Below are 15,013 nucleotides of genomic sequence, written 5' to 3'. Positions count from 1 at the left end.
ATTAACGATGAGGCCCTTTGGCCCGCCCCAGCCTCGCTCTGACTCCCTCTCAGCCCGGTCCCAGCCTGTGATTGGCGGTAGGGCTGGTCGCGCTCTGATTGGCTGAGCAGATAGAGCGCGCGGTTTGAAAGTTGAAGAAACAAGTAGGTGTCTGCGAACCGAAGTGGGGGAGGGGGAGCCGGGCCGGGCCGGGCCGGGCCGGGCCGGGCCGAGCCGAGCCGAGCCGAGCCGAGCCGAGCCGCGGGGGGGCGTCGACTGTCCGCCGCCTTGTGAGCGGCTTCCGGGGGACCGGGTGTCTCAGCCCCGGCCGGCCGGAGACAGCGGCCCACGGGAGCCGGGAGGCCACGGCCGCCATATCCGCTCTTCCCTCAGCGACCCGAGGGCCAGGAGACGGGGGGGAGCGCAGGACTCGGCGGGGGCTGGGCGGGGAGCGCTCTGCTCTGCTCTGCTCTGATCTGTGCCCCTTTCCTGTAGGAGCCACCTACAGGGACTATGGCAGCTGGACTCCCCTCCCCGCCGGGGCTGCTCCCTGAGGAGTCCACGCTGCCCGAATCTACCGCGGCGGGGTCCGGGTTCGGGTCCGGCCCCGGCCCGCGCAAAGATCTGCTGTCAGATTTCTCTGCCATTTCCCCCGGTCTGGGGGACGCCCAGCAGGTAAACGGGTTGTAGAAGTGGGACATGTTGTGAAGGCTGCTAACCTGGTACAGCAGCTGGGTGCTTTTGTTTGTGGAGCTGCAATGTTATCAGCACACGCAGAGCGCGCAACCTGCTCATTTAGCAGACCTCGATGTTACTTGCAGAGAAAGACCGCAGGCACAGTTCAGTAATGAAGATACTTGGCCAGGTTTATTGTCCTTAAGGCACGGTTCTGATAACTCGTTCAAGTATGTTAACACCAGTGCCCTGCAGCTTAATCAGCAGCAGGAGTTTTTGTTGTTCCCTCAGCCACACAAATGATTAAGGTGAGGTACCCCAGCGTTTATAGCCCGGGCACACAACTTGCATGCCAGCTTGTGTGTTTCATGACATTTGCTTGTTACCCCTCCTTCTTGATATTTTGGACAAAATATTCTTACTGATTGTTTTGTGAAACCATTTTAGTATCAGATCGGGATGTGTGTACCAGCCTTTTGAAATGTATTTACGTAAATATTTAGTGCCTAGTACTTCTTAAAAGCACCTGTGTTTTAGCAATGCTAGCAGCAGCTTTGCCAAGTTTGTGTATTGGACAGTGAACCTGTAAGCATTTGCTTTACTACATGGCCTGACTTTGGTTTACAGCCTAGTTCAGGCCTCAGATTTTGCACCAGGACAAGTGTGCCACGCTCTCTTTCTCTAGTTCATGGATCTGAGATCTGTCCCAGGGATGACTCACTTATGGATGGGGTTGCATCTTGAGCTTTGGCTTGTCTTCTACCCCAGTGGGCTAAGATACCAGCCCTAGAGAGAGGGAACCAAGCCAGGGGTCAGAGCTGGAGTCGGAGTCCAGGAACCAAGCCAGGGATCTGTAACCTTTATGATGAAAGTGTTCAAAAGTAATATTAAGTACTTAAAGATAAAGGTTTTATAAAACCCAACTTAGTTTTCAGTTTCAAGCCTCTTGGTCAGTTACAGAAAACTTATTTAGTGGAATACCACTAAGTGACACTTCGCATTTTACAGCAAACTTCTTTTTAACAAACAGGCATGCAATTACCACTTACAAAAATGATACTACTATACTAATTATACTATGACACTCAGAGATGAATTGTGGTGTCAAGGGGTGGTCAGTCCACTGAGAGAGTGAAGTACAACCTTATAATCCTCAACCTAAGAGTACCCTTTTGATAAGTGGAGCTCCCTGCTATTTAGCAAGGCTATTCCTTTTATACTCCAATACTAATTAACATTAAATTGCTCTTGATCATAATTCTATTTCCACAGCCTCCTTATTGGCTTTTTATACTGCACCTTATTTAAATTAACATCTGCACCAATGTCCTTCCCATACTGTCACTACAGATAGCGTTTTAATAAATTCACAGCTCTCAAAAACCATACTAAAAACTTTGTTTAAACCATTTATAACCAAAACAACCCTGGGTCATGCCCTTGCTAACTTTTTCCCCCCCACAACACTTTGTCTCCAACTTACCTCGAGCTATCTCACACTAGCAACTTCCGTTTCCCATACTCCTCTGCACTTATGCCCAAAACCTAACTTGTACTTATTTCTTAACTTAAACCATCATCTAGGCCAGAATCAGAGTTCAGGGATCAAAGAAGAGTCAGGTCTGATACACCCACCAGTCAAGAAGTCTTTCAGTTGCTCCGTCAACTTTCTATGCCTCTTTCTGGCTTAAAGAGTATAGTCTGGCCAATTGGTGGGGCCACTCATTGTCCCCAGTCAACATCCACGAGCAGTGCCTCTGGGTGGGGTCAGAGTTCTTCAGTTCCTCCCTTTCAGTACTGGATGAGCTACCTAGGGGCTGCATTGTGAGAGGGCTTCTGGGGGACAGAGTGTCTCAGCCCCGGCCTGCCGGAGACACTGGCCCACGGGAACAGAAGCCAGGAGGCCACGGCCGCCATATCCGCTCTTCCTTCAGCAACTATGGGGGCCAGGAAAAGGGGGGGAGTGCAGGACTCGGCAGAGGATGGGTGGGGAGCGGTCTGATCTGCTCTGATCTGTGCCCCTTTCCTGTAGGAGCCACCTACAGGGACCATGGCCGCTGGACTACCCTCCCCACCGGGGCTGCTCCCTGATGAGGTCACCCTGCTTGAATCTACCGCAGTGGGGTTTGGGTCCGGCCCCCGCAAAGATCTGCTGTCAGATTTCTCTGCCATTTCCCCCGGTCTGGGGGACGCCCAGCAGGTAAACGGGTTGTAGAAGTGGGACATGTTGTGAAGGCTGCTAACCTGGTACAGCAGCTGGGTGCTTTTGTTTGTGGAGCTGCAATGTTATCAGCACACGCAGAGCGCACAACCTGCTAATTTAGCAGACCTCGATGTTACTTGCAGAGAAAGACCGCAGGCACAGTTCAGTAATGAAGATACTTGGCCAGGTTTATTGTCCTTAAGGCACGGTTCTGATAACTCGTTCAAGTATGTTAACACCAGTGCCCTGCAGTTTAATCAGCAGCAGGAGTTTTTGTTGTTCCCTCAGCCACACAAATGATTAAGGTGAGGTACCCCAGCGTTTATAGCCCGGGCACACAACTTGCATGCCAGCTTGTGTGTTTCATGACATTTGTTTGTTACCCCTCCTTCTTGATATTTTGGACAAAACATTCTTACTGATTGTTTTGTGAAACCATTTTAGTATCAGATCGGGATGTGTGTACCAGCCTTTTGAAATGTATTTACGTAAATATTTAGTGCCTAGTACTTCTTAAAAGCACCTGTGTTTTAGCAATGCTAGCAGCAGCTTTGCCAAGTTTGTGTATTGGACAGTGAACCTGTAAGCATTTGCTTTACTACATGGCCTGACTTTGGTTTACAGCCTAGTTCAGGCCTCAGATTTTGCACCAGGACAAGTGTGCCACACTCTCTTTCTCTAGTTCATGGATCTGAGATCTGTCCCAGGGATGACTCACTTATGGATGGGGTTGCATCTTGAGCTTTGGCTTGTCTTCTACCCCAGTGGGCTAAGATACCAGCCCTAGAGAGAGGGAACCAAGCCAGGGGTCAGAGCTGGAGTCGGAGTCCAGGAACCAAGCCAGGGATCTGTAACCTTTATGATGAAAGTGTTCAAAAGTAATATTAAGTGCTTAAAGATAAAGGTCTAATAAAACCCAACTTAGTTTTCAGGGTCAAGCCTATTGGTCGGTTACAGAAAACTTATTTAGTAGAGGACCACTAAGTGACACTTCGCATTTTACAGCAAACTTCTTTTAACAAACAGGCATGCAATTACCACTTACAAAAATGATACTACTATACTACTACACTCAGAGATAAATTGAGTCAGAATCAGAGTTCAGGGATCAAAGAAGAGTCAGGTCTGATACACCCACCAGTCAAGAAGTCTTTCAGTTGCTCCGTCAACTTCCTATGCCTCCTTCTGGCTTAAAGAGTATGGTCTGGCCAATTGGTGGGGTCACTCATTGTCCCCAGTCAACATCCACGTGAGCAGTTCCTCTGGGTGGGGTCAGAGTTCTGTTAGTTCCTCACTTGCAGTACTGGATGAGCTGCCTAGGGGTTGCTTCAGAATCTAGTGGAAGTGCCTGATAAATCTTATATTTTTGGGGGGAATTTCTGGAGTACTTCAGGCTGATTCTGGAACAGGTGCCAAGAATGTGTCCAGACGCTTCTGAGGGGTGGCCTATGCTATATCTGTGTCCTATGCTATACTTCCCACTGGTGCACTGAATTTGACAGAACTTCTTGGTACTTCCACTGTGGCTGGTATATCTAATCTGTATGGGGTTCTGCAGGCTGCGTCTGAGGACAATAACGAGAAAGTGAAGGTGTATCTGAGAGTCCGGCCCCTGAAGCAAACTGAATTGGAGAAACTGGAGGATCAGGTGAGAGACTGGGGCCAAGTAGAAGCTGCATGTGGAAAATACAAGAATCCATTTCCCCAACCTACCTGGAGCGGGTGGTTGTGCTGCAAGTGGAGGATTCTATAACTTCATGCTGTGTCTGTGTGGTCGAGTCACTGGGGATGTGGGAGGGGATTTCTTTTCTGAGCCACTGATGATGGGGTTTTGTTTGTACCTCTCAGGGCTGCGTCTATATTGAGAATTCAGAGACCCTCCTTCTGAGAGCACCCAAGGACTCTTTCACCATGCGGAGCACTGCACGTGGGATAGGCCAGGCAGTGCATAAATTCACTTTCTCCCAGGTAGGTGCTCAGACAGGGAGCACGCAACCTGCCTTGGAGGGGTTTGTTTCTCTTTGTTCAAAGAAACAGGCGACTATAAATGTACTGGATCAAGCATAACTGGCAGTCTGCACACAGGAAAAGCTGGGACTGGAATAGCTGGCAGTGCTGTGCATCAAGCTGGAGGGGGATCTGGCAAAGCTAAGGGGTGAGGGGGAGAGGGAGGAGGACAGCACTGGAATAGCAGTGGGTGCTGCAGCTGGGAGGGAAGCCACTATGTGGTGTCATCCTTGCTCCCCTGTGGCATTTGTGGTTGCAGATCTTTGGGGTGGAGGTGGGGCAGAAGGCATTCTTTGATGAAACGATGGGGGAAGTGCTGAAGGATGTACTCCATGGGCAGAACTGGCTGGTTTACACCTATGGCATCACTAACTCTGGGAAGACACACACCATCCAAGGTAAGAGGAGCCCTTTCTATCCAGTGACGGACTGAGGATGTCTGTGCTTGTATGAGTGTTCAGCTTGCTGCTGCTCTCTCCTTCAGGGAGCAGCAAGGATGGTGGGATCCTGCCTCGCTCCTTAGCGGTCATCTTTAATAGCGTGGGGGAGCGGCTCTACCAGGCTATGGATCTGAAGCCCTCTCTTTCCAGTGAGGTGACCTGGCTGGACAGCAAACAGGTTCATCAGGAGGAGATCAAGAAGCTGGCCCTGCTGTGCAGGGGGCTGCGGGAGGTGAGTGCCCCGTCTGGGTCTGTCAAGGCAGGTCGGAGAGCACATTGGTGGGGTCAGACTCACGCTGTCCCCATGGTTTCCAGGAGGAAGTGCTGACACCAGTGAAGAGGAGCCACAGTGTAGAATCCCAGCTCCAGGCTGCTACAAGTGTCAGTTCTGACAGTGGGGTTGGTGGCCTCTCTTCTACCAGCCAGTTTGCCAACCAGTCGAACAGCAGCCAGCTGGAAGGTACGTCCTGGGCCTTGCTGTCCTGTGCTATCCATTCCTGCATTGGGGACAGGTGGATTTTGCACCCTTGTTCGCCAATATTTGTGCTGTGGGAGGGGCAGTAAGGATTCTGCAGTCTCTGGGGCTCCTTGTTTCTTTGGGGGGAAGCTCTGTGTTTGGGGCTGTGAACGCCTCTTTTCTTCTGTACATTGCCCACCTGTATCATCCTGGGGCAACAATCAACCTGAAACAAATAGATGTACCCCTCCCCCTTTCAAAGGGGTACCTAAGTGAGCAGCTGAATGTTCCACCATGCCCAGCTGCTGATAGCTTGGGCTCTGTCAGACTACCAAGGAAGCAGGCTCTGAAGCTGAGGGGCTCCACTGAATTTGTCCCCTACACTAGGAAACCCAGGGACTGTCAGATAATCTCATCTGACAGACGTGAATATAAGGAGTGTATGGAGTCTTGGGTAGCCAGGACCCAAAGCCAAGAGGAATCCAGTCTAGAAGGTCTTTGCTCCCACATGTCTCCAGATTGGAAACAGGGCATGTGAGAAATTCTTGATAAGGGAAAGGTGAGAGCTAAGGGGACATCGAGCATGTCCTGGCTGGAAGTACATGGTGGGGGTGGGGAGTCCCAGGCAGGGGATACGGGGTGCATTTGGGGCTGAGGTAGAGTGTTTCTGTTGGAGACAAGGGGGGGGGGTCTGCAGCCTCTCCCAGTCCCAAGCCATTCAGCTGGGATATGCTGGGGCTGCTGCAATTGCTACCATCCTCTTTACCCCTCCCTCCCAGACCTGGGCCCTCGCTGGGCTGACCCAGACCGCATCTCGCTCCTCGCCCCGGCGGATGTACAGTTCTCTATCTGGGTCTCCTTCTTTGAGATTTACAATGAGCAGATCTATGACTTGCTGGAGATACCTCTGCCTGGCCAGAATCGCAAAAGGCAGACGCTGAGGCTGTGCGAAGACCAGACTGGCAGCCCCTATGTGAAAGGTAGACCTACCCAGTCTTACCCTGGGGTGGGCCCTGGGGACACCCATCCCTCTGCTGCCCTATTGGGAAGGGTCCTGCCAAATCAGTCTTGGACTGAAGGGAGCTATAGCCTGAGTGGGTGACCAAACAGTAACTTAGGGTGGAGGATGTGATTTGTGTGGAGAAGGGGTACCAGTGAGGGAGAACACGTGCTCTGTGATCACTTATACTCAGTTAGCTGCTCCTTGCTGTTGGATTAATATTTGGCCCCACCAAAAGATAATGCTGGGGGAGCCAGAATGGCTCCTGGTAACAATGCAGCCTGGGCTGAGCTAAGCAGCCAGCGCCTGGGAGGACAACTCTGGTCTCTGTCACTCTCGCACTTGCCTGGCTTGACCCAGGACTGCTCTTTCAGATCTGAACTGGATCAATGTCCAAGATGCTGATGAGGCCTGGAAGCTCCTGAAACTGGGTCGGAAAAACCAGAGCTTTGCCTGCACTCACTTGAACCAGAACTCCAGCCGCAGGTCTGAGAGAGGGAAAGGGATTGGTCCCTGTGGTGTGGAGGTGGTGTACCTATTATGGGCTGGGATCTGTGGGAGGGGAGTGCATTCCAGGAATAGTTGGTGCATGTTCCTTTCAAACTTCATTTGTCCTTGCTCCCCGCAGTCACAGCATCTTCTCGATTCGGATCCTACACTTAAAGGGAAACAGCAGTGAGATGCTTCCTCAAATCAGCGAGTGAGTCCTGCACTTCTTTGGGGCAGGTGGACTGGGGGGCCCTGTAGGATCAGAGTTCTCCCATCTTTGCTGTTAAAGATATCTGGGGTCATCTGAAGGTCACTCATTGGAGTTACTGGGAAGGAGCTCTCATTTCCATTGCGTTGCTTGGGGTTGGCAATCATAGGAAAAAAATTGCTATGAAAGGTGTTGGAAAGCACTATCTGAGTCACCAGACCCCCACTGAATTGGTGTGAATATGGGTGTCTTGCCCCCATCCCAGGAACATGGCAGTTCCCTGTGGATGATTTACTGTCAGTGGATTTGCCTATCTGGGATGCAATAGGCTCTGTGCTTGGAAAGCAGCTGCCATCTTGGGATCCAGGATTTCTGGCTGATCATGGTGGCAGTGTTGCCTGGCCCAGTTTAATAGTCTCTATGATTGCGATGACACAACTACCCCATCTGCTGTCCTGGGACCCAGACTGCTTCTGCAGCTACTCAAGGAAGTTGGGCTTTTAAGGGGAGGGTGAGCTTAGAGTAGGGGATCATGAGATGTTTGCAGTGTAGGGTTGGGGCATGGCCAATGGGACCAAATCACAAGTATCTCCCTGGGCTTCCCTCAGGCTGTCCCTGTGTGATCTCGCTGGCTCAGAGCGCTGCAAGGACCAGAAAAGCGGGGACCGCATGAAGGAGGCAAATAACATCAACACCTCCCTGCACACACTGGGCCGCTGCATTGCAGCTCTCCGCCAGAACCAGCAGTCCAAGTGAGTGTGCTCAGGAGACTGGGGGGAGTTCCCCATATGCTTTGCTGTTGGGCTTAGCAGATTCTCGTCTCTCCCTGCAGGCTGAAGCAGAGTGTGGTTCCCTTCCGTGACAGCAAGCTGACCCGTGTGTTTCAAGGCTTCTTCACAGGGCGCGGGCGTTCCTGCATGATTGTCAACATTAACCAATGTGCATCCACATATGACGAGACCCTACACGTAGCCAAGTTCTCGGCTCTAGCCAGCCAGGTCAGTGGGACAGAGACTAGGGCCACGGTGCTCAGTAGTGCAGAAGTCGCTCTGAATCTTCGAAGAGCCTGCATCGCTGGCCTGGATCTCCTTCTGGTTCTATGGGAATAGGCTGCTTTAATTGCAGGGTGGGGCGGGAAGGTGTGATGCAAATCCTCTTGGTGGAGTACACTGTCTCCACAGCATTCCCAGACCTGCTAACCTGGAGAACAAGACTATGACTGGGGAAAACACTCACCTCTGTTATTGTGGGCTCATAACCATGGCCTTTTGTTCTCTCTTCAGCTTGTTCAAGCTCCTCCCACAAATCTGGGACTCCCGTCTATCCAGTCATTCATCAAGGAACACAGTAGGCAAGACAGTAGTTCAGGAGCAGGCTCAAAGCAAGAAGTGAATCCTGATGAAGAAAGTGAGGATGATGCAGAAGTGTCCATGTACGACAGGGAGGTGGGTGATGGGTTATCTCGTACCCTATGAAGTCACTGTGGGCTGCAGGGGTGAGTCCCATCTCAGCCCCAGACTTTGGGAGTAGGGAGGTGGGACTAGGGCTTAGCACTGTAAATTAGTGGGAATGGAAAACAGCTCAGATGACTGCCAGCAGAACTACTGAATCAGTGAAGAGTGAGTGGGGGGGGGGTGTCAGAGAACCATTAGTAATAAGCCCCCAGGCTCACATGGAGCAATTGCTTCCGTGTCTCAAATCAGCTGGTGGATTCTCTGTACCTTGAAGTCTTTAAACCATGATTTGAGAACTTCAATAACTCAGCCATAGGTTAGGGGTCTGTTACAGGAGTGGGTGGGTGAGGTTCTGTGGCCTGCATTGTGCAGGCAGTCAGACTAAGGTCAGAAGGGACCCACATGATCATCTAAAGACTGAGACATGATACTGTCCCATGAGTGGCGCATCAGCTGAAGGGGAAAAAGCAACAGCTGGCAGCGAAGTGCTACCAGAAGGTGTGGGGTTAGCTTCATTTAACAATCTCTGACCATCAGGAAAAGGATACTAAACAGCGGATTCACTGACTGAGTGATATGAAATTGGGAGGAATTGCAAATCCCAATGCACCATAAAAAAGATACTCAGCACTTCACAAAAAGCGGGGCATGGACAGAATTCAGTGGCAGAATTAAGATCTCAAGGGCCAGCCCAGTGAAACCTCTACTGGGGAACCTACAGATTAGAAACACAAGCAGAAAACTGAGCTCAAGCCAGTGGGGGAAATGTAACCAGCAGGAACGGGGGAGAAGCCTAGGCAGCCAGAATAGCTGAAAGAAAGCATGTGAGACTGAAGTTTACATGTGACGTGCCATCAAGAAAGTGAAAGCAATTTTGGGCGGTGCAGGAAGGAGTAGCAGCTCTCCACACCTGGATGCAGCTCCACCTGCAGGCAGGCAGGCAGGCAGGCAGAGGGAGAGAGAGAGTGTGTGTGTGTCTCGAAGGGAATTTGGAGGGAGAACAGAATGATCAGGAGCTGGTGGAATGTGGGGCAACAGGCCGTGTTAGATCTCTCTCTTGGCACATGATTAAAGGGGACCTAGACTGGACAGTGTTAGTAGACGGAACAGGGAGCAGACCTGCCCTAGCCCAGGGAATGTGGGACCTCTGTGGTCTTTTCTATGCTTGGATTCCCTGATGCACAAGTGTAGGCAGAAGGCTCATATCTTGTGCCCTTTTTGCAGGATCTTCTGCGAGTGGTGGAGGCCATGCGGGATCTGCTGCTGCAGGAGCGGCAGGAGAAGCTGCACCTTGAAATGCGCCTCCGGGAGGAGATCTGCAATGAGATGTTAGAACAGCTGCAACAGAAGGAGCAGTGGTGCAGGTACTGTCACGCTGCAAGGGAATGGAGGAATTATCCCTGCTAATCACTCCTCAGCTCTGAGGTTCCCCCATACATCTATGATCTGGCACACCTGCCATCCCTGTCACATTCTGCCCTCTCTCTGCAGCCAACACTTGGACACCCAGAAAGAGCTACTGGAGGAACTGTACGAGGATAAGCTGAGCAATCTGAAGGAGGCATTGACGGACTATTACCAGGAGGGAATTCAGGTGTGTGTGCGTGCGTGTGCGCGCGCACGGGGGGGGGGGAAATGGACACACTGTAGGGAGGGGGCATGAGGAAACCAAGCTTGGGAGCAGAGCCAGAGCTGCGAGACGTGCGTGTCTGAGTCCAAGAAATTTTCTACTGTGATTCTCACAATAACAAGGCTTTCCTGCCTCACAGGTGACTGCTCCAATTGTATCTTTTGCTCCCCCCTACAGGCCTGGGCCTATGGCTGAGCCCTCTGTAGTCCCCAGTTCCAACTTCGCTGCTGGTTTATGCAGCACAGCATTGAGATCTGCTTGGCCCTAATTTTTAAGCCAAAACCAGACCCAAACCCAGGTCGGTTGAGTAACCACCAGACCTGACCCTGAACTCAAGTCGCAGTCACCACCAGCTCCTGCCCCTGGGATCAGCATGCTGGGAGCTGCTGCGCACGCTCTGTGGAGTGAGAGGCACTGAGTCCTCTGCACCCTCCCTCCATAGCAACGCAAGGTGATAGCAGCCTGCAGGTGCAGAGCATGTAACTGTCACCAACGCACACTTCAGGGTCCAGTTGTTACCCAGCTGACCCAGACCTCACACTTGGCTCTAGCAGAACAACTGTTGGGCGTGGATTAACAGTCAGTCTGGTGAAACATGACATCATCTTTGCCTCCCGTGTTCTGAGCACATTGCAAACACACCTTCCATTCTTAGTATCAATTCTGGAGAAAATGGTAAAATTGACAGATGGATGCTAAAGATTTGTAGATTTCTCTTCCCACCTCTTACTGGCCAGGGGTGGGTAGCTACGGAACAGCTGGGCTTCATTCCATCAAGCAGGTGGCTGTCTGGGGCTATGCTGCAGACCCCTCCTGAAAGTGCAAACCTTTCGAATGCCCAACTGGGAGTAGTTAGAAGCTGAGTGTTTGTTGCTGTTTAGTGAAATGCCCATGGTGAGTTCAGGCCCCTCACGTACAGCATAAGACTGCAGCCCACATAGCACACTGCACAGCTGTTTCCTCAGGGGAACGTTGGGCACTTTTTCCCAGTAAAGGGGACATGTGAAGCAGTAAGGGAGCTGCATGAGTTCCTGCATAGGAGCAAATCTGCCCTTCCTCCTCAGGAGCGTGATGAGAAGATTGAAGAGCTGGAGGCTGCTTTGCAGGAGGCAAAGCTGCAATCAAAGGCCCTGGAGGAGAAACAGCAGGAGCTGGAGCAGCCCCTGCGCAGATCAAAGCGAGTGGCAGCTGCATCCATTCTGCAGCAGGAGCTGCTGGAAGTTAAAGCCAAGCTGGAGCAGTGTCAATCTGAGCTGAACTCCACTACTGCAGGTGTGACGTTAGTGCTTTGGTGGCTCTGCATTATGGCTGGTAGGAATGTGGTCAGTGCAGTGGTACTGCGTCGAGACCAGAGTCCTGTTCTCAGCTCCACCCTCTGACCATAGGCCTGTCCACTTCTCTGTGCTGCTTTTCCACCCTTCTTTTGTCAATTTAGATAAAAATGGAGTTTGGGGCAGAGACTCGCCCCATTTTTCTTGCACTGGCGAGCAGGTTGGGGCTTCTAGGCACACTCAAGAGTTGGGGAGCAAATTAAAAGTAGAAACTTCCCTCCCCTAAATAAAAGAAGCTAAGAATGTGAGGAGTCTCACATGGAGCAGTTCTAGATCTCAACTGCCTGACTTGTGCAATTCTATAGCTTTGGGTCAGTGCACCTGTTGCTGCTTCCATTTGTTTCAGAGGACCTGCATCATCCAGAACCTAGATCTTTGCTGGGGGTGTACGCATAAGGTGTTCTTCCCCCACCCCTGTTCTTGGTTGTTTTCAGAGTTGCACAGGTACCAGAAGCTGCTGGAGCCACCTCCTTCTGCCAAACCCATTACTGTGGATGTGGACAGGAAGCTGGAGGATGGACAGAAGGTAACTGGACCCTTATGAGGGACGAGGGAGATACAGGAACTGTGGGAGGGCTCTTAACTGTTCAGTCAGTGCTGTGTATTCCACGAGTGGCTGCTTAGCTCAAATACACCCTTACAGCAGCCAGTGGTCCGTGGCTTACGTTCTCTTCTGGGGTCTGGGCTGTGCTGCCCCCCCAGCTGTTCAGGGAGCTGCTGTACTGCTCCCCACGCTAAGGGGATCTCTGAGCAGTGAGTGTTTCCCTTACCATTGCTACTGGGCTACTGTAGCAAGGCTTTGCCTCCAATGCTGCCTTGCCTTGTCCTGCCTTGCGGAGTCTCTTGCTTGGACTGACCTTTCCACCCCCCTGCAGAACGTGAAGCTGCTGCGGTCAGAGTTGCAAAGACTTGGGGAGTCCCTCCAGTCTGCAGGGAGAGCATGTTGTCACACCACAAGTGCAGGAAAACTTCGAGAAGCCCTCTGCACCTGTGATGACATCCTGGCTAGACAGGTAATGTGACAATTGCTCTTTGTTTGTAGGGGTTGCATGGGATTCAGCCTAGACACTTGAATGTCACAAAAAACTGGGCTGCTTAAGTGTATAGAAAAATAATTGTGTAGTGGGGGCAAGAGAGAAAAGAGAAAGGAATCCCCTCTCCCCGCACAGCTGTTAAGAGGGCCGATCGGGATAAAGACAACCATCAGTTAATAACTGGACAGTACTAACAGATTGCCCCACTAACTGATTTTTTCATGGGCTCTCAATAGGAGCTGCTGTGTACACAAAGTCCTCTATTTTGTTCTCCAGCCACAGTACTAGCCCTTGCATGTCTGTCTGGGCCTCAGCACACTACTGGAAAGCAACTCTTCCAATCCCTCTGTTTTACTGGAGCCCATTGCAATAGCTGGCTAGGGTAGAGGACAACCTCAGGGCAGGGAAGGAAAATCCAAAGGCAGTTTATCTACAGCATAATGGTGGCAGTAGGGTAGATTCAGCTTTCCCCAGCTGTACTGCTCTCCTGGTCCTACTCAGGGATTGTCTGCTTGCCAAACTACCTGCTGCACCAGCATGATCAGGAGTTGCTTGGCACTACATGCTCCTATACAAGAGTGAGTGGCTTATTGTGTAAGAGAGTTGTTCAACTTCTGGGTGACTAAGAGGGAGTTCCCATCAACTGTGGTGGGACTATGTGTAAGAGTGAACCTAGTGCTGGCTTCCCTCTCTCAGGACCAAACACTGGCAGAGCTGCAGAACAACATGATGTTGGTGAAGCTGGATCTGCGGAAGAAGGCAACCTGTATTGCTGAACAATACCATACTGTGCAGAAGCTCCAGGCCCCTTCAACATCTACTTTAAGAAAACGCTTCTGTGCTAACAGGGAAAACCTGCAGCCGAGTCAGCCTCCTGGCAAGAAACCCTTTCTGCAGGGCTTTCTGTCCCGCTCAACTGCACGTCCTCCTAGGGCAGAGTGCAGCCCCTACAGCCGCATCCTGTATGCCCGGCCATCACCAGGGCCCTCTAGTAAAAAGCAGTAAGTGGGGGTCTGTGGCTGAGTTGACCTAGCAGGGAGGAGTTACTGTCCCTGTCTGTATGTAAACCCCATTTAGTCATTCTTCACGGGCTTGTGCAAACATGGGATGTGACTGCCGAAGGTGGCTTTAGTTCACTCCGTTTCAGGCCAGCTGCTACTCCTCTCAATATGGAATAGGACCTCAAGTCCAAAGGGTAACATTACCTTCCCTCTCAACTTGTGTATGCTGTTACATTGTTTATGCATGGCAATAAATATACAAACTTACTGTGTTTTACTTATGCAAAAACCTGCTTGCACCAGTTGTCCTACATGTCAGCACCAACCCTAGGTTCCTAGGATCCCATTTTAGCCTTTTACAGCCATCATACTGTAACCCGCAGTAGATTTCAACTAGGCCTGGCTGCTGATGTCACCCTGTAGAGACACGATCTGCAGCTGGATTCTTGGGCTGTCTACACTGGTATTAATTAGGCAGCTGTGGCTGGCCTGTACCTGCTGACTGTGGCTCTTGGGGCTTAGGCATTAGTTAATTGCACTGCAGATGTTCAAACTTGGGCAAGCGATGGGACCCACCTTGCAGGGTCCTAGTGGCTAGGTTCCAGCCTGAACCCAAACAGCTACACTGCAATTAAGCAGCCCCTAGGTTATCTGTAGGTCTACTGCAGTGTAGACAGACCCTAACAGCCTTTCATGTTTGACTGAACTACCTTGCTTCACATCCAGTCCAGGTCCAGGTGTAGTACTAGTTCTTCAGTTACACTTGGAATAAACGTGAGCCCTAACCCTCATGAATAGCTTTAGGCTCTCACAATGAGATCATGACTAAGACAGATGTTCCCCATCTGCCCTGAGGCAGCTCAGTATGAGTCAGGGAGAGATCAGGAAGAATCTGAAGGGTGCTAGGAAGAGATCAGGACCTCACAGACTATCCCGCTTCCTACACCCCTTTCCCCTCCCACTGCATTATTCCTAGATGTATCTGCGCTGGCCATACTGCACCCTCTGGGGTATATTCAACCTTACTGCTGCAGGAAGCCAGCTTCATTCACTATAGCCAGGGCTAGGTCTCCACCACATATGAGAGAGAGAGTTAGTCTCAGTC

The 15,013-nt window shown here is 51.2% G+C and overlaps 1 protein-coding gene across 2 annotated transcripts; it reads left to right on the top strand.

Annotated features, from left to right (window-relative positions):
• The first annotated feature begins 8 nt into the window (after positions 1 to 8).
• On the top strand, positions 9 to 14,681 carry KIF20A (kinesin family member 20A). Of its 2 annotated transcripts, XM_067534914.1 has the most exons (20): positions 9 to 143; positions 475 to 654; positions 2,687 to 2,854; positions 4,416 to 4,505; positions 4,706 to 4,825; positions 5,124 to 5,262; positions 5,349 to 5,536; positions 5,620 to 5,764; positions 6,541 to 6,741; positions 7,136 to 7,247; positions 7,390 to 7,461; positions 8,067 to 8,210; positions 8,291 to 8,456; positions 8,742 to 8,903; positions 10,137 to 10,276; positions 10,404 to 10,506; positions 11,607 to 11,814; positions 12,308 to 12,399; positions 12,749 to 12,886; positions 13,604 to 14,681. In XM_067534914.1, exons 2-20 carry the CDS (start codon positions 493 to 495, stop codon positions 13,910 to 13,912), a joined length of 2,859 nt encoding a protein of 952 aa, XP_067391015.1. In that variant the 5' UTR covers positions 9 to 143; positions 475 to 492; the 3' UTR covers positions 13,913 to 14,681. The 2 variants fall into 2 exon arrangements, with proteins under 2 accessions (XP_067391015.1, XP_067391007.1); XM_067534906.1 differs by lacking the exon at positions 9 to 143 and having other exon boundaries at positions 204 to 654.
• The last annotated feature ends 332 nt before the right edge of the window (positions 14,682 to 15,013 follow it).

The sequence above is a fragment of the Emydura macquarii genome, unplaced genomic scaffold, assembly GCF_026122565.2.
Source record: "Emydura macquarii macquarii isolate MOO-44397 ecotype Brisbane River unplaced genomic scaffold, CSIRO-AGI_Emac_v2 contig_378, whole genome shotgun sequence".
NCBI lineage: Eukaryota > Metazoa > Chordata > Testudines > Chelidae > Emydura > Emydura macquarii.
The sequence above is the reverse complement of the archived record's forward strand: the minus strand, read 5'-3'. Positions and strand labels throughout refer to the sequence as shown.